A 19,459-nucleotide genomic window follows, 5' to 3' on the forward strand; every position below is an offset into this window, starting at 1 on the left:
AAGTTTCAAAACACTCTATAAATTCTCGTTGTTATCTAATCAAGGGGAAAGGCACTATTCATTCTAAATTAGAGCACCTAAAACTTACAGAGCAACCTACAATATGCTGATTGCAACAAGCTTCTGTCACCACAGCAAGCAATAATCCCAGCAGGAATGCTCAGCCTGGGCTCTGAATAACCCCTTCTAGTTACAATAGCTGGTAGCATTTCCCTAGTTATAAGCAGAGAGCTGACTGCCTAAAGGAAAAGTCTTTAGGGGTAGAGTGGGCACTGGAAAGAGGACACAGTGGTTAAGAGCACTGGCTGCTCTTCCGGAGTAACCCAGTCTGGTTCCCAGCACTTACGTGGTGGCTCACAACCGTCTGTAATTTCAGCTCCAGACCTGACATAACCTGACATGACCTGACACCCTCTTCTGGCCTTGGTAAGTACAGCACACCATAGTGCACAGGCTCACACATGCAAAACACCCACCCACATTAAAATACAAAGGTTCCCCCCCCCCAAAAAAAAAATCTAAGCCAAGAGTGATAAAGGTACTGAGAAAGTAAGAAATATGCAAGACAGACAGGGAATTTGCAGACTCAGAACTGGAAAAGGGTGGGGATGGGGGGGTGGGGGAGGGGGTAGGCAAGATAGGGCAAAACTTAACAAAAGAAAGGTGCAGAGACCTATGATTGAATTCACATAGATTCAAGGGTGGGAAGTGAGGAATAAAGTTGCAGAGTGACAGAAACCAGTCTAGGAGAAATGAAACAGAAAAAGATTTGGGGAGGGAAAGTACTCCAAATAGTAAGTATCTTTTAACTTTGCTTAAAAGTTAAGATATTTTACTTTTAGTAGAGACTGATTTATTGCTCTTCTGATAACCTTCCTTTAGAGGTCTTCCAGCATCTGCAGGAGCAGCCATAAACAGACAACTAAAAGCAGGAGCAAGGAAAAATCCCCATCTGTGGCACTCACAGAATAGCCAGTCAGTTTTCAGTCAGAACGACAGAGCCTTCCTACAAAACCAAAACCTGAAAAGCCTCCCTCTCTGCCCTTTCATTCCAAGTTAAATGTGTTAACATTTACAAAGCATTAAAATAAGCCCTGGTATGTAGGGGCTATATTTATTAACGTATACAACACACTGTTTAGGGAATTTTTCAGGAGACATTTGCAAATGAATCTGTCTGTTATCTAGTAGATCAGGAAAGACATAATTCTGACCTTTACTTTCCTCTCCGGGGTACTACAATGTCTGGCATCTAATAATAAAGAAGTCATGAGGATACGAAATCCCATTCTAACAATGCTGTGGGCCAAGGAGATGCTCTGTGACCTTGTTTGGAAGGGACAGGAGAAGGTAGGCACGCCAGAATGGACACTAATGGGCAGCTTGCTAGCCTGAGAGACGGTCTGAAAATAGGCCTACTGACCAGTCGCTCTACAATAAAGCGCCAAATACTGAGAGTCTACCATTCCTAACAGAAGCAGAAAGACCTTAAACGTAAAAAGAACAGAAACAAGTGTTACTATCAGATCAACTTGCTAACTGTGGTGGTTAAAACATTGGTTATGACGATACAGATCTGCAGACATGAGCCACAAACACGAATTAAGTATCTTCTTGGATTATAGGTCTGAGGTAAGACTAATAGTTAAGGACACACACATAAAGTTTAGTGAAAATTGTTAAAAATGTTTATACTAGAACTTTTCTGTAAAGTCAAAAGGAAATGTGGGCCTAACACTAGACATTACAAGCATGAAATCTCAAGTCCAAGTATCACGTGACCTCATTAGGAGTAATTTGAAAAAACAAATCAGGTGCTTCCGTTGTTCCCTTGTTATTGTCTCACTTCTTCAAACCAGTAAGGGGGGATGGAAGGGGGGAACGTGGGTAAAAGGGCTGAAGAGATGAGGAGGAAAGTGAGAGGCAGCAAGGAGGAGACTGAGAAGTGCCCTGACATCTATCTCCTCAGACAATGGGAGGAGGAGGTGGGTGCCGTCGCATCACAGGCCTGCCCTTACTTCACAGAATTCAAAGCGACCAGAAACAGATTTTTCAGTGTTTTTCCTTGGCTAAACAAAACCCCCTACTTCCCTTTCTCTACTAATCGAGCTCCAAGTGAACATAATGACATTAATTTTTCTTCCCCTAATAAACAGATGAACTATCAGAGGGTTCCATAAGCACACAAGGAATACAGAAATATGAATAAAAATGAAATGTGCTTGAGAACTGAAGACATGTTTACTTTAAAGTAGAAAACCCCTTTCCCTCCATTTTCCAAGGGCTTAACATTTAAGACAGGGCTGTGTTTGGATAACCTCTCACTTGACAGCGAATGTCTCAGCCTTTCAAGCACTCGGGTTCTAGACAGACACCAGCACAGCAAGCTCAGAAAATTTGCTTTCATTCTAAATTGTGTATTGGAGATGTGGGGCAGAAGGAACCCACACGTGCAAGACCACAAGCCCATGTCCATGTGAGAGACCAGAAGAGGACATTCAGTGTCCAGCTCTATTAGTTCCCTGAGACGTGCTCTCTCTCCTGAATTTGCAGCAAGACTGGCTGAGAGCAATCCCCAGGGACCCATCTGTCCCATGGCCCCACAGAGCTGGGCTATAGGTGTAAGCAGCCATGTTGAGCTTTAACTGTGGGCTCTGAAGACTTGAACTAAGGTCCTCCAGTTGGTGTACCAAGAGCTGTGAAGCTGCACCTCCAGCAGCCCCGGGCAGATCCCTTAAAATTCACTCTTCTCACTGACATTTTCACGCTAACATCAACTGGATATCTTGGGTTCAGAATCCCTGGTTTGTGCTTTGAATGTTCCCAATCAATTAGCAAAGCTAGTTGATTGGGGGTGGGGGGGGGTACTTCCACAAGAACAGCCAGTTCATACTTTCTCACGCTTACCTTCTCGCCACTCGAGTAGAAGAAATACCGCAATCGGACTATGTTACAGTGATCTAGCTTTCTCATGATCTGGAGCTCTCGGTTCTGCAAAGGAAGCACATGAAACATTTAAGGATAACAGCTCATCTTAATGATCAAGGTACTTCTAAAATACCAGTAAGCTAGAGACTGCAGCTGCATCAAGAGTGAGGGAGAGATAGGTAGAAGATAAGTCCAGAGAGAAAGACAATAGGGGTAAAAAGGAAAACTGCCTGATCAACCAGGGTAAGAAACTCAATCTCACTTTAAATGTAAACGGAAGTCAACGGAGATTTTGACAGGTGAAGTTATGATCTGACTTACCATACTGAAAGAGAGTTTTAAAAATTGAACAGAATAAGTTTGAATAATAGGGGGTAAGAGGAACCATGAAACAGAAAGGATAATGGAGTTGCAAATGAAGAAAGAATAGACTGTTATCTCAGAGCCAAGAAAGAACTTTGAAATGTGGTCATTTTTATCAAAAGTTGCCAAGAGATTAAGATTAAAACCATAAAGCTGACAATCTGGCTAATGTAAGAAGCCGATTTCAGAACATCAGTGACAACACAGACTAATGAGGGTGAATCAAGTGGGCGTGGGAGGCGCAGGAGAGATGAGGCAGGCTCAGCAAGTTCCAGCTACAGCAGGATGACAGGTCAGGAAACCCACTCTCCCCAGACACCTGTGCAGTCATGCCCAGGAGAGCCGAGGGCACCTCAGGCAAAGCAAAGGCACCCTGAGACGCTTCCGGGTGTTTTTACCAAATCACACATACATAAGTACCAAAACATAAGAAACCTTTAAAACTACAATGTTAAACATAATCACTCATGAATAACATAACTGATTAGCTGAACCAAGAAATTAATCTTAAGGTAGAATTGAAAGGCTAATTACTATGGGGGGAAAGCCTATAAACTACAGTCAAGTAAGAGATTAATAAAATAAAACACAATATTCTAAATAATCCACGAGGATTTTAAAGAGATAGCACAGTAGTTAGGGAATCTTGATGCACTCGCACAGGACCCAGGTTTGGCTCCCAGCACCTGTATGGTTGCTCCCAACAGTCTGAAACTCCAGTTCCACAGGATCCAGTGCCCTCTTACCTCCATGAGCACCAAATATGCACATACTAATTCAGACAAAACACTTATATACAGAAAATAAAATAAACGAATTTTAAAAAGGTTGACATTTCCCATAGCAAACCCTGTTCTTGATAGATAAAGCTAGTGCACTGAGCAGTGTCTATAAAACAGCTACTGTAATCATAATGTGCAATGTTATAAACGTAGTGATTTCCTTTAATTCCATCAAAAGATAAAATACAAGCCACAGAACACAAATACACTGCATCAGACAATAATGGCATAAAGGAAGGGAGATAGAGCTGTATTTGAGCTACAGTTTTATTACAACTAATGCAATATTAGTCTGAAAGCCTGTCATAAAGTGAGGTGCCAAGTGTAATCCCCACAACCACACTAAAGAGTCACCTAAGACACACGTCTCCAGGCGTGACTGTGAGGAGACAGAGTTGTTCAGCAGGTGGGAAGGCCCAGACTGAACGCTGACAGCAAGCACCATTACCTGGGCTAGCATCCTAGACCACAGAACAAATGCAATGTAAAAAGCACCACCGTCCAACTCTTTCTGCTTCCTGACTGTGGGCACAATGTGCTCTGGCCACCATATCTTCCCACAGCGATGAGAAAGCCAGTAGAGTGTACCAAAAAGTTTCTGCTCCGAGTGGGATCATCCGTTCCTCTTTATGAAAGGGGCAGTGTTCTCCTCGTCAAGGAACAACTGACAGTTAATGGTGGCTAAGGAAGGGCTGGCACTCAAGCACAGAAACTGTAGTACCATCTTCCACACATGCTCATGGAGCAGAGGGGAGCACACACGGCATGAAAATAAGAGTGGGGCTTACCGGAAAGAAAGGGGGTTTGTGGGAAGGGGCAGGGTGAGGTGGAGGAAGGGGATAGGGCTATAAAACTCACTAGAATTTATTACATTCACTTATGAAACTGTCGGAAATAAGGAAAAGGTATTTGTTAAAGACAAAGAAGTCGGAAATAAGGAAAAGGTATTTGTTAAAGACAAAGAAGTCAGTACATTCTAGAAGGGAGGGCAAAACCAACATAAGAAAGAGACTAAGTAAAATGGCACCAGTAATTCCTTCTATGAAACTGCATAAATTATGAATGATGTTAACAATCCAAAGGCAGAGATTGCCTAACTGGGCTTTTATATTTTTTCTAGACAGGGTCTCTCTGTGTAGCCTTGTCCTGGCTGTCCTGGGACTTGCTCTGTAGACCAGGGATTAAAAGTGTGTACCACCACCACCACCCAACTCAAACTGGATTCTATTTTTAGCTCTAAATACATCCCTGTATACAGAAGATACAATCTAGATAGAAACACACAGATTATTTCAAAGTAAAAGAAGTAACCACAGAAACTATACCCTAAGGAACACTGGAGTGCTGATATTAACTCCCTCTCTGACAGTCCGTATCCGGATTCCATGCACACAGAAATAATGCTCTCCACACTATCCCTAAACCTTGCTGCCTCGTCCAGAGTGTCAATGCTACCTGCTCACTGATCACACTGTCGCAGGAGTGCCATGACCTTTCCCCACCTACACACCTACCTGTTCTCAGACTGCGACTTACTTCATTCCCATCCCTTCATCTTCAGGCCCTCCTCGGCTGTCCCAACACACATTAAACTCCCCTTATAGGACTTAAAAATATTTAAGTCTACTGAAGTTTTATTTTACAGTGTATTACTACAAGCACAGGCCAACACTATTATATAAATGAATCCCAGACCTTACAGAACTCATGTATTATACTGCAATGACAAAGACAACATATACCCCATGTCTAATCAACTTACTACAAACTCCTTAAGAGCAAAACCTGAACTTGCTGTCTTCATTGGCCAGCTATCATTGGGAAGAGAACAGGAAGGGAAGGCAAGTGGACTCTTACATACAAAAGACTTGTAATTGTAACAGACACGCAAAAAGCTAGCTACTCCATATAAAACAAAAGCCACACAAATGAGAAAGCCTGACATGGACATGTCAATCAAAACTTGCTTTTCTTCTTCTTATAAAAGAAACATTAAAATGCATATAAAATACATATAAAATACATGTAACAACTGTTATGGTTTAGATATACGTTCCCTGTAAGACGCATATGTTAAAGTCTTGATCCATGGCTAGTGAGTCCAATCACTGAGTGACTGAATCCTAAGGCCTTTAGGGATTCATAGTATGTTTGGGACGAGCCTAGCGAGAGAAAGGAGTTCTCTGGGAGCGTATCGGCTTCCCAGTGAGCATCTCTGCTCCAGTACAATCTTGCACTGTAGTATCGAGCCATGGGACTGTAACTGTAGGGTCATCTCACCCAGGACTGAACCTGCTAAAATAAATCCTAACCAGAAAGTCTCTCCTTCCCTTAAGTAATTTCTGCCAGGTGTTTACATAAAGGGTTTGACTCACTTTTACCATAACTGATGTTATACCAGGGAGGGAGGGAGCACGTTGGCTGGCTTGCATCTGAAAGCTAAGCCAGAGAGCCACAGATAAGCAGAAAGGTACTTCAGGAGCCATTATGTAACCTGGAGAAAGTTAACTTTCAGGTGAGAAACACCAGCAAGCTTAAAGCTGTGGGTGTAAAGTAGGCAGCACACATCTGTCGATCATCTTCCCTCTTCCCCAAAGTCTGTCCCACTGGAAGATCTTATCCCTCATCACAGAGAACTCTGCTGCTACTGAAAAACAGGATTCACCTCAAAGACTTTGTTTTCAAGACTCCCTTCCCTAAATATAACTTCTGTAAAAAAATTAATGGTATCCAAAGAGAATGTTATCCAAAGAAATGAATCGCTTTAATCCCTAATATTTTTTATTCCATAGTAAAATTGATGTCCCCCAAGTACTCTACAAATGGCTTCTAAAAAGAAAATCTCAAAATAGCTTCAGGTATATAACAAATATTTTTAATACTTAGCTGACATAAGAACTTGGTGTCTTGGTCTGCAAAATAATATGCTAGTGAATGGTCTCACCAAATTTCCAGCACAGTGCCAGGGATTTCATCACCATGTGTGTGACAGAAGGGTGGTCTAAATGAGAATGGCCTCAGGGGCTCCTATGGTTGTCTACTTGGTCCGCAGTTGGAGAAATTGTTGTCACTTTTGCTACCCTGCCTTAAGTCCTGGGCGGACTGTGCTTCCAGCCACCGCCCAGAGAATATTGGATCTGTGGGTGAAAACCACAGATATACACATTGCTCAATTTCAACCTGCCTTATGGCTCAACACCTCCGATCCACGGCGTCTGGCGTGCCCCTCCCAGTACTCCCAGCTCAGCATCCTAAATCTGCCCTCAATTTCAGTTGCTCAGCCACCTTCAGTCCCAGCTCAGCATCCCAACCTCCCGCCTGGAGAAGCAGCTCATGGGTGCTCCACCCAACATCTCGCCAGCATCTCACGTGGCTGGTCGGCTTTTCTCCCTCCGAAGCATGGTCAACACCTCTCTTCTTCCCTCATCTGCTAGCTTGCCCATGGGGGGTGGGAGGGCGGGGCATAAGCAATTGGCTCACTGCATCTTTACTGATCAATCAAGAATCAATTGGGACCTTAGCATCAGAACCACCCCTACAGGAACTCTCTGAGAAGATTTAGGTGGTGTGGCCTTGTTGAAGGAAGTGTGTCACTGAAGGTGTCCCTGAGGTTTCAAAATCCCATACTACTCCTAGTTAGTTTTCTCTGCACCCTGTGTTTGTGGATCAAGATGTGGGCACTTCGTTACTGTTTCAACATCATGCCTGCCTACTGCCATGTTCCCCGCCATGATGATCATGGATGGACTCTAACCCTCTGAACCTGTAAACTCCCAATAAATTCTTTCTTCTGAGTTGTCTTGGTCATGGTGTCTTATCACAGCAATAGAAGACAAGGAGGGGGAAAAAACCCCTGCTTGTTATTTTGTAAAGGTCTGCAAACCTATCAGAGAGGGGGAAAAAAGTCTTATACACAAAGATAAAATTTTGCAAGCCATGAACAAAAAACCACTGATTGTGTTCTGAGTAAGAGCTTTGATTTGGGGAATATTATTGACTATGAAAGAAGTTATTAAGGGATGAGGCAAAGAAACAAAACCAAGACTATAGAGAAGGAAATGCTCAAAAGAGAATGGGAACCAAGGTCTGAGAGGCTGATTAACAGCTGGTAAGTGGAATTTGGGGATCTCTCAGGTGTCTTACTCACATGGCTATTAACACAGCAGCAGGAGCCACTGGCCTAGAAGGTTCTTTGGGAAGCAGGGAGGTTAGTTCACCTGAGGGAACAGACACTGAGGGTGAAAGGTGCAGAATGGAACCTGAATACATTCACTCCCTCCTCAGTAGGAGGGCTCTGGAAGTCACAGCAGCATAAAAATGTGTATAAAGCAAGAAAAGACGCCCAGACTTGCCTGGACTCCTAATTAGAGTCGGCGACAATAAACAATAACAAAAATAAACTGGAGAACCTAAGCATTGGTGTCACATTATTGACCCTAGTCCCATAAAATTTTAAGGTATTCAAAAGAAGAGTTTTGAGGCTTATTTATATGTAGATCAAAGTAATCACACAAGAAGAAAAAAGTGATAAGAAGTTATAAGACAAAAGCCACAAAACTAATACCCTAAAGTAAGAGTGGACACATATTTTCTATGAAGGACCAGATAGTAAAGTCTGGCAAACCACCTGGACTTTGCTGTAACTACTCAAGTGTACAGCTACACTGTAAAAATAGCCATTGACAAAATTAAAAAGACCAAACATGACCATGTTCTAATAAAACTTTATTTAAAAAAAAGGGAAAGCCCAGTTTATCACTGTTCTACAAAACAAGAGAGAAAAATTCCTGATACTCATTTTTTATCTATTACCCCTACGTCTCTCATACACACACAGAATAAATTTTGCAGATTAATTTAACCACTCGTGCTCTAGGAATTTATAATATCTTCCTATAGTGCTACTATAACCAGTCCATAGAATATCGAATTGTAAATTATAGTTATAAAGGATCCAACTGTGTGGCAAAAAGAGAAGTAGAGGACTCATACTTCCCATCAGCTGTGGTGGGTTAAAGAAGGCCTGAGTGAGGCTCTTGAAATCCTATTTCAGAGGCCGTCCTAGCATATAGATAAATGCTATCTTGAATGCATTCCTTAAACCCTGTGTTTAGCAACAGTGATGATACCAATGACCACAGAATACTGAAAATATATGACCGATATGTATATATGTATATACATATTTAGCATATATACTATGCCAGCAGCTTTACCATTATGATTTAAACCTTTCACGTTGGCAACACCATTATTCTCATTTTACAGAGGCTGTAAGTACAGAAGGGTTCAGGAAGATGCTAGTAGGGCTAGAGACGGCTCAGCAGCTGAGAGTACCAGCTGCTCTTTCAGAGGGTTCAGTTCCCAGCACCACGTGGCGGCTAATAACTGTAATTCCAGTTCCCATGGATCTGACCCCTCACACAGACTTACTTACATGCAGGCCAAACACCAATGCACATTTATTTAAAAAATTACTTAAGATGCTAGCAAACACCAGCGGTGATTTTTTTTTAATTTACTTAAACGGGTGTGTGTGCGTCAGAACTCATGCTCTGACTCTAACAATGGAATGTAACCTGTTTTGGTCTTCAAATTACTATTGACGGAGAGACACAACAATAAAGCAGACTTCAGTGCTCAGAATTTATCATTCAAAACAAGGCAAATAGACATATATACACACAGATGCCGTACAACAGAACATGGTGTGTGCAATGAAAACGATTTTATTAAAATAATGAGAGTTCTAAAACTATCTTTTAGAAACATGCACCTGGAGAAAATGTGAGTCATTTTACATGAAAGGATATAAAATTAAGCTTTAGGTAAGTCTTAATCCTACTCTGGGACCACTGACTTGCTAAGTACACAAAAACCCTACAGCTTCTCAGAAGAAAATGAGAAGGTTTCGATATCCCTCTAGAATAGAACTGAATTACAATCTCAGACTGCTGCAGACTAACCACAGACAGCAAGTGACCAACCATTCTCCTCCTCCTTCAAGGCTCTCTCTCTCTCCTGTTCTCGCAGCTCTCTTCAACTGCCTGTAATCCTGTCCAGTCTGCAGCTTGACAGCTGGTGACTCCCAACTGAGTATCACCAAGCCAATCTCTCCAGTGAACTATCTACTTAACAATTTCCTTTTTAGATTGTGTCATGTCATTAGCAAATTCCTGACTGCCTTTAAACCTGCTCCGCCCACAGCCTTCCCATTTCAATGGCTGGCACTTGCACGCCTCCAGGTACCTAAGTAATCCTTGCAGTATTGATTCGGTTCTCTCTCTGGCCTCACATTCCACAGTTGGCTCTAGCTCTAAAATTCACACAGGACTCCAGGAGTGACAATCTTGTGTATTTGTTCCCTAGCAATGGAATTTATACGAAAAGCTACACAGGAACATAAACTATAAGCTTAATGTGAACAGCCATCAAATGTCCTTCATGGGAGGAAATGTATAAACAAGTTATAGTACATCTATATCATACTATGATTCTCAAAAACATATCTAAATCTCCAGAAAAATATTACATTAAAAAAAGACAATCCCCAAAGTTTTATTCATTGTATGTGAATGAGTGTTTTGCCTCTGTGTGTGTCTGTGTACCACGTATAACCTAGCAGCTGCAGAAGCCAGAAGAGGGTGTCAGATACTCTGATAGACTGAAAGAATGATGAGCAGTTGTGAACTACCATGTGGGTGGCAGGAACAGAACCCAGGTCCTGCCATCTCTTCAGATGGTAGGATAAACTTTTTGTGACCAGGGGTATGTTGAGTGTTAAGGGCGGAGGAATGACAGGGAAAGAAAGATATCGTGGTTATCAAAGAATAATACAGTCCTTGTAGTGCTTCCAATCTCGCCTGTAGTAACGATATAAACCAACGCTTAGACTAAAGACCTTCAAGGGTCACTTGCAACAAAGCTGGAGAACCTAAGTTTGATTCCTGAACTCACAGAGAGGAAAGAACCTACTTCTGAAAGTTCTCCTGAGTTATACACATGCCATGACTTGTGCATGCCCACACACAGGCACAATAAATTTCTTCTAACTGCATAAGTAACTAATCTAGGTCCCCTCACTTACTTCAGGTTTTCCTCAAATGCTACATTCTTATCCTATCTTAAATCACAACCTCAACAGCTCCAGCCTCTCTTTATCCAAGTCTTGGCTTCATTCTTCTGCAGAATACCAAAATTATAACATTATACCTAACACATTATACCTAACTTGCGTTTATTCATTAGTGTCCAACTCTCCCCAATAAACTCTGAGCCATATTTTAGGAATATTTTAGTGTTATAGAACCTTGTTCTGATAACAATATCCAAGTCATATTAATACAAGTCAGCACTATGTATTTAGATGAATGATAGATAGCTCTACTTTTAGAAAGTACAACACATTGTATTGTAGGAAATGTTGCTGCCAGTATGGAAATAATAAAAGAGGAGCTGGAGAGAAGTTTCACAGTCCATCACAGTGGGAAAGGCTGGGTGACTCCCCCACTTCAGGAAACAGTGATAAATGCTGGTCTCCTCCTCCCTCCCATCATTAAACCAATCTAGAATCCTTCACCAGCATGTCCAGGTCTGTTACCTACATAATTACAGACAACACTGAAGTGACAATCACAGACCCTCAAGTGGCAAGTGATAAAATGCATGACTCTCTATCTCTGAATTCGTTTACTGATACGCTCTTAAGTTTACTTTTAGTATCTTAGCTTTGGAGGAATCCAAAGTGGAAACTTGAGGGTTCTTTGGAACGTTGGTTAGATGGTATTGGTTAGACGTGCTGGGGCAAACACGAGAAGGAATGTTTTGTTAAACTGCACAGAAGCGTGAAAGGCTAAGGCAGACTCGTGGAAGAATGTTTCGCTGAAGCAGACACACAGGAGAGAGGATGGTTCTAAAAGGACACGTGATGAAGGACTCTTCGCTAACGGCACACATGTACTGGTCTGTCTTACACTGTGTAGTTGAGCTGCATTTGTTGGGGCTCCATAGAGAGAAATGAACCAAAACACTTCTGGTGGTGTGCTGCAGTTTCTTGCCACTTCCACAGACGAGGGGTGATTGGTAGAGTGAGGTCAACCGAAACAGATGCACGTGCTGAGGCAAGACTATAGAGGACACTCAATGAAAGGACTCAACAGACAATGACAGGGGCTGACTACGTTTAACAGTACAGGAATCTACCAGCCCTTTCAAAACCAGATCCCTACCAAAATCCAACCAACCAACCAACCAACCAACCACACACACACACACACACACACACACACACACACACCCCACCCAGGTTTCCTTCTCCAGATAGATGTATCAGTTTCCCAGCTAATTAAAAAATGAGGGTATTTATCATCACTAGTAATAAATACTAAAATTTTACTTTAGCAAAAAGTATATTCTAAACAGCTATACAAAAGGATATTGAAAATTCAAGACTGATAGGCAATAACTGAAAAACCATAATTGTGCTATGTAAACTACTTTAAGTTTCATTTTTTAACCTTTTATTGATTCTTTGTGAATTTCACATGATGCACCCCAATCCCACTCATCTCCCCTCAACACTCCCAAACCAGCCCCTCACTCTTGCAAGCTCCCCTACAACAGAGAAAAACAAATCTTGCTGTGGAAGCTGCAGTGTGTCCCAGTGAGCCCTCTGGACTGGCTCATCCGTCTACTGTGCTGCCCAAGTGAGGTACAGAGGCTGCTCTTCTGAGTGCTACAGCTGGTGAAGGACAGGGCCAGCTCTTCTGCTCTAATGAGCCTAGGCACAGGTCTCCCACCTGCTGTCGATGGTGAGGAGGTACAGGGAAGGAGGGTATCTTTCCCTCATCCAAGCCACCACAGGGAGACGAGTGGTAGGGCCAGCTCTCCCATGCACACATCCTCAGCCCAGCTCACCTGCTGCTCCTGCAATGTGAGGGGCTGCTCTCCTGAGTACTGCAGCTGGCTAGGGTCAGGGTCAGGGTCAGGGCTGCTCTCCTGAGTACTGCAGCTGGGTAGGGTCAGGGTCAGGGCTGCTCTCCTGAGTACTACAGCTGGCTAGGCTCAGGGTCAGGGTCAGGGCTGCTCTCCTGAGTACTGCAGCTGGCTAGGGTCAGGGTCAGGGCTGCTCTCCTGAGTACTACAGAGGGTCAGGGTCAGGGTCAGGGCTGCTCTCCTGAGTACTACAGCTGGCTAGGGTCAGGGTCAGGGTCAGGGCTGCTCTCCTGAGTACTACAGCTGGCTAGGGTCAGGGTCAGGGTCAGGGCTGCTCTCCTGAGTACTACAGCTGGCTAGGGTCAGGGCTGCTCTCCTGAGTACTACAGCTGGCTAGGGTCAGGTCAAGGATCCTGCACAGCTAGAGCCAGCTCTCCCAGGTGAGGCGAGGGGCCAGTTCTGCATAGTCCTCAAACATAAACAAAGCCACTGTTGGCAGCTCAGACCAGGGATGTTTTTCTGGCTTTTCATGGCAACAGACCGCAACTCCCAGATGTGGTCTCCAGTGCCAGCACAGGCCAGGACCCCACCATGATCTCAGGTGGCATCACTGACTACTTATATAAGGCTACTCCTTACTACCCTTAAGTGTCCAGTGCACATCCTTATTTCTCTTTCTCTTCCATTTCTCTTTTTTTTTTTCTTTTTTTTTTTTTTTTTCGGAGCTGGGGACCGAACCCAGGGCCTTGCGCTTCCTAGGCAAGCGCTCTACCACTGAGCCAAATCCCCAACCCCTCTCTTTCATTTCTCAACCACTCACCTGCTCCTCTTAGTGGTGCCTGGGTTCTCTGAGTGCCTGGGGTCATGTCAGAAGTGGTCTCAGGAGTGCTAGGCCCTGCTTATGCATTATGGCACCAGGCAAGGGTCATCTCAAGCATGTTCTGTACCTCCAGTCTAACATGACACAAAACTGGGGTTCATCTCAGATTAGCCACCTGTCAGGCTCCCATGGCACCAGTCTGATGTTCCTCTGAGACTCACTCCTCTCCTGGCCTACCCAAGTGGCCATCTGTCTGGGGCCCACTAACACCTGGGGCCTATGGTCCAAGATAGCTCTTCTAGTCTCCGGCTTGCTTGTCCTGGGAGCCCTTCCAGGTCTGCCTGGCAAAGACAGTGGCTGCCTCAGGCTAGCTCCCGTCTGGGCCCTCTGGCCCCAGACTTGTAGTGGTCTCAGGGTCACCTTTTTTCAGGGAATATTAGGCTACTAATCATTCAAATGTTCACAGGTCAGAACACTGAGCGTAGACATAGCCTCTTTCCTCTCTGCCACCTACTGACGCACATGTGACACAGCAGCCACACCTGCAGTGCCTCTAGGGGCAGGATGTAAATTAACTTTTAATTCTGGTACAAAAATCAAGATGAAAGTACTAATAATTATAACCACAAAATATGAATGGATATACAATATATCAAGTAAAATGTGATATTAATAATATAAAACTATATGAAATTTTCATATGCAATAAGTTTGCAGCTTAAATGGTTCTATGTGAATGCAGTTATCATATTCGCAAACCACAAAATGATAAAGAATTATCAAATTGCAAACACAAAAGCAGAAAACAACAAATGTCCTTTAGAATAAACTCAGCAGCCTAAAGCACAGGGCCAATGAACGAATGAGTAAAGCAAGACTCGATTACTCATGGACACTGTCTACGAGACTCACCATAAGCTGAAGCAAATGCAGCAGCTCAGAGTGAATAGACAGAAAGGATACTTCCCATGGTCACCAGAAGACAGGTAGGATGACATATTAGCTAAAATAAATTCTAAGTCAAAAACCAACAAAAGAAAAAAGAATAGTGATAAAAGGCTGAATCCAACTGAAATCCACCCCTACATCGTCTACATATATAAACTGACAAATCTTAATATGGTAATTTAGTATCAGGAATGAAAGATAATCCAGTCAGCTGTGTCAATAAAGAAAGACAAAAACATTGGGGGGGGGGCAGTAAGATGGCTCAGTAGACAAGAAACTCGCCATGGAGACCTGGCGAGCTGAGTGCACCTCCAGAACTTAAGAGAATGGAAGGAGAAAACCATCTCCGAGGATTTCCCTCTGACCTCCACATAGGCACCATGGCACCCCTGCATATGCACACACAGACACACAAATAATAGTAAAACTTAATTGAATAGTCCTACCAAACATACAAACCCCTCATTGATATTATGTAATATTTTCAAGCACCCACAGAACTCTGTGAAGGACAGATCACATACATGCAAAGCCACATGAAAGGTTTTAACAAATTAACAAGACAAATATTGTATCTCACATATTTTATAGCTATAATGAAGTAAAAGCAAAGAAAGTTAGAGATACATGAAATATGTCTATATGAAATATAGAAACTCTGGGTTTCGTGTGAGCAAAGCCCATATGACAAGGAGGAAAGACAGTGAGGCCTCACACTCACTACAGTAAGTTTAATTTAGAACTGAAAAAACCCAGTGGACAACAGCAAGTGTTTTCACGTTAAGTGCAGGCAGAAATTACAGCTCAACACTGTTGTGGGACTTTAAAGTGGTACAGCTATTTAGAAAAACAGGTCACCATTCCCTTAAGATTTTAATCACAGAATCACCATGCGACCCAGAAATTCCACTCCCAGATGTGTGTGTGTGTGTGTGTGTGTGTGTGTGTGTAAATGTCTGAACAATAACTATAAACAGTCATAGTGACATTATTTCCAAAAGACAAAAATATAACCAACAAAGATACAATCTGAGCATCAACCAAACGCACCACCCTTTGACGGCATTTGGCCATAGCACGTAATTCAGTATCAGGAACCTAGTGCTCCAAAAGGCCAAGATGCAGCCTCCTGAACAGCAGCAAACGAGCTCTGACCTGCACAGACTTCTGGGCTGTGCTGTGTCCTGCACTGGGGCAGCTGACGTGTAGACCAGACAAGCACTACTTGGGACAGACAAAGAGGAGCAGAGAAGATGGACGAAAGTTGCCTCCGTGACGTGCAGTAAGTAAAGCCACATAACAAAGACAGACTCATCCAAAGACAGGAGATAAAAGGTCAGCTGAAAAGTCTGCAGACAGAAATAGACAGAGACTGGGGGTGGTTCATGGTCACCTACAGCTTGTGTTTCCAGAGGCTCTGATGGCGCCGTCTGGCCTCAAAGGCACCAATGCATGTGGTACAGAGACATACGTGCATGTAAAACCCATCCTTCCTTCCTTCCTTCCTTCCTTCCTTCCTTCCTTCCTTCCTTCCTTCCTTCCTCCCTCCCTCCCTCCCTCCCTCCCTCCCTCCCTCCCTCCCTTCCTTCCAGAATGCATCCTGGTAGCACATGCCCTTAGTCCCAGCACTCGGGATGTAGACGCAGGCAGATCTCTCTGAGTTCCAGGCTGGCTTGGTCTACAGAATGAGATCCAGGACAGCCAGGGCTACACAGAAAACCTGCCTTAAACAAATAAAAAGGAGGAAGGGAAGGAGGAGGGAGCGCCTATGAAGTAAATTCCCAGATATAACCCGATGGGATAATCATCCCAAAGATGCACAAAGAGCAACAAAAAACAGATGAATAAAGCAAGAAACTGACGCTTTCAAAAGATTATAACTTAATGACCACACAAAAAAGACAGGGTAATGGTTGAAATGCTGACAAATGAATTTAAAAGTGATCAACTAATTCAAAAAATATAAAAAGGCAGATTGAAGAAATAAGGGAATTCATTCAAGCCTTGAATGAGAGTATCCAGCAACAAAAGAGAGAGAATAAGCAAAGAAATTAACATTGGGGGAGCTCCCCCAAGCAATGTCAAATATGGATTACCCAATAGAGGAATTAAACATTAAAATGGAAAGTTACTACCAATACACTAGACCAAGCAGAATATCAAAGACTGAAATAAAGTTAAAAAACATTCAGACATTAGCAAAGAAAAATGATAAGGGTGCTCTAACATCTAAGAGCTGTTATGTTAGGGGCTGGGGATTTAGCTCAGTGGTAGAGCGCTTGCCTAGCAAGCGCAAGGCCCTGGGTTCGGTCCCCAGCTCCGAGAAAAAAAAAAAAAAAAAAAAAAAAAAAGAGCTGTTATGTTAACACGTAATAAGTAAATCCAAGGACAGAAGGGCTGAGAAAAAACCCGGATGCACAATGCGATCATAGCATAAGTTTCCAAAATATAAGACATAAAAAGACATCTGAGCAAAAAAGACAGAAGAATCCTGAACAAATAATTTCTTCACATTGCTATGAAAATGCTAAGACCAGAGAACCAAGGAATATCACTCGAAGCTCTAACAAAGAATCTACAGAAGCAAACTGTCCAGCTAACACCAGACTCTTAGTAAACGCCCTAAGGGTAAGGAGGCATGGAACAATGCGTTTTAGACCCTGGGAGAACAGCGGACTGACTTTGTCTGGCAAAGCTGTAATAGTTTTTAATCTGTACTTTCAGATTTCACTGTGTGACTTTTGTAGGCCGCTAGCCACTACTAAGAACTCAGCACTACATGAAGGACTGACTCCACTTCCCCCTCTCTTACTGTTTGGATTTTTCAGACAGGGTTTCTCTGTGTAGCCTGGAACTCACTCTGTAGATGAGCCTGGCTTCAAACTCAGAGATCCGCCTGCCTCTGCCTCCCCAGTACTGGAATTAAGGACCTGCCACCACATCCGCCTTTATTTTAAAATCGGTTATTTGAGAATTTCCTTCAACGTATCTTGGTATCTGGCCCTCCCTCCATGTCTCCCATACCAACCCCACTTTTGTGCTTGTCTCTGTCCCCTTTCTCACCAACTCCCTTCTCTCCCCTCCACAAATACAGCTGAGGTTTCCATCTACTCCTGGATGTGGTCAACTTGTCCGGGGCTACACCCTTAAAGTAAACTGACTCTCCCAACAGTTTTCAGTGGCCAATAGCTCATGGGTGTGACTCGTGCACACTCCCCCGCCCCCTGCTGGGATTTTGTCTAGGGTGGGCTTGGGATGGTCCTCTGCACTCGGTCTGAACTACTAGAAATTCATGTGTAACTGCCCTCCGTGTCCAGAAGACAGTTCCTTTTCAGTCATCCCGTGTCCAGAAGACAGTTCCTTTTCAGTCATCCTCCGACTCTGGCTTACTCAGACTTACTTTTATCTTAACTCCCGAGCCTTAAGAGCAGAGGTATGAGGTATCCCGTTCAGAGGGAAGCATTCCACAATCTACCACAAAGGTCTCTCTAGTGAACGGTAGACAGCTACTGTCTCTGGGTACCACGAGAGATCCTTAGGAGTCATTTTAATGCTACTCCACTTAGAAGTAAATAGTAAGTAGTAGGCTCTCCCCAGCCACAAGTTCTTGGCCGGACATGGGTTTCAACTTGCACAGCTGGATTCAATCTAATTTAAAAAGTGGTTGGTTAGTCCCACTCCAGTCCTGCCACTACCACAGCAGTGGGCGTGTCTCGCCAGGCCAGTCACTGCCGCTCCCTCCCAGTGTTCACAGCTAAATTAAGATAAAAGAACACACAACATTTATCTCTCTAGGTCTCCGTTCCCTCACACAGAATTACGTTTGCCTGAAAACTTCATGATTTTGCTTTTCCAATATTCCATTGTGTGAATATAGACCAGATTTTCATTATTTATGAATCAGCTGATAGACATTAGGCTCTTTCCGTTTCCCGGCATTCTGATCATGGGAGAGCAAGTATTGCCGTGGTAAAAGCGGTTCCTTTGGATCTATAACCAGGAACAGCATAGCTAGATCATGTATTCCCAGCACATGTGAGGCAGTCTCACACTGACTCCAACAGTGGCTACACACGTCTGCACTCCCACCACAAGGCCCTGTAGCTCCCTTTGTCTACGTCCTTATCTGTGTTTGGTGTCTTAGGCAATCTAATGGGGATGAAATGTCATAGCTTATTTTTGCCTGGTGGTGTAAGGATAGTAAACATTTTTGTTTAAGTTTTTCTCAGTCAGTTGTCTTTCTTCTCTTGAACATTCTGCTGATTTCCATGCCAACTCCCAACACCTTTAGAAATGGGCTCTTTACCTAGTCCTGGCTATCCGAGAACTCAGAGAGATCTCCCTGCCTCTGTCTCTCCTACTGAGACTAAAGGCATTTACCCCCAAGCCCAGCTTCCATTCCCCAATTTTTAACTGAATTTTGATGTGTAGCTTTTGTTTTCGTTCTCTGTATATTCTAGACACAAGCCCTCTGTTGGATGCAGAGCTAGTAAAGACTTCCTTCCCCTCGGCTGTAGAGAAAACTGTGAATTCTTCCTTTTCTATTTCCTTTATCTCCTTCACTTCTTATAGCTCTGGCTAAGACTTCAAACACTGCATTAAACAGAAATAGAGAAGGCAGACATACTTGTATTATCCCTGATTTTGGTGGAAATGCTCTGAGCTCTACTTTATGCAGTATGAT

General features: G+C 43.3%; 1 protein-coding gene and 1 non-coding gene across 7 annotated transcripts in view; both read right to left on the minus strand.

Annotated features, from left to right (window-relative positions):
* The window catches only part of Gsk3b (glycogen synthase kinase 3 beta), a 149,630-nt gene that overhangs the window by 71,492 nt on the left and 58,679 nt on the right, over window positions 1-19,459 (minus strand). For all 6 annotated transcript variants that reach the window (XM_087577036.1, XM_087577034.1, XM_087577035.1 and 3 more), the window contains 1 exon segment: window positions 2,908-2,991. In XM_087577036.1, coding sequence (XP_087433162.1) covers window positions 2,908-2,991 — 84 coding nt within the window.
* On the minus strand, window positions 14,260-14,391 carry LOC120095744 (small nucleolar RNA SNORA17). Its single transcript, XR_015633798.1, has one exon. It is a non-coding gene; the product is annotated as a small nucleolar RNA SNORA17 (small nucleolar RNA).

Source organism: Rattus norvegicus, chromosome 11 (assembly GCF_021556685.1).
Source record: "Rattus norvegicus strain SHRSP/BbbUtx chromosome 11, alternate assembly SHRSP_T2T, whole genome shotgun sequence".
Taxonomy (NCBI): Eukaryota; Metazoa; Chordata; class Mammalia; order Rodentia; family Muridae; genus Rattus; species Rattus norvegicus.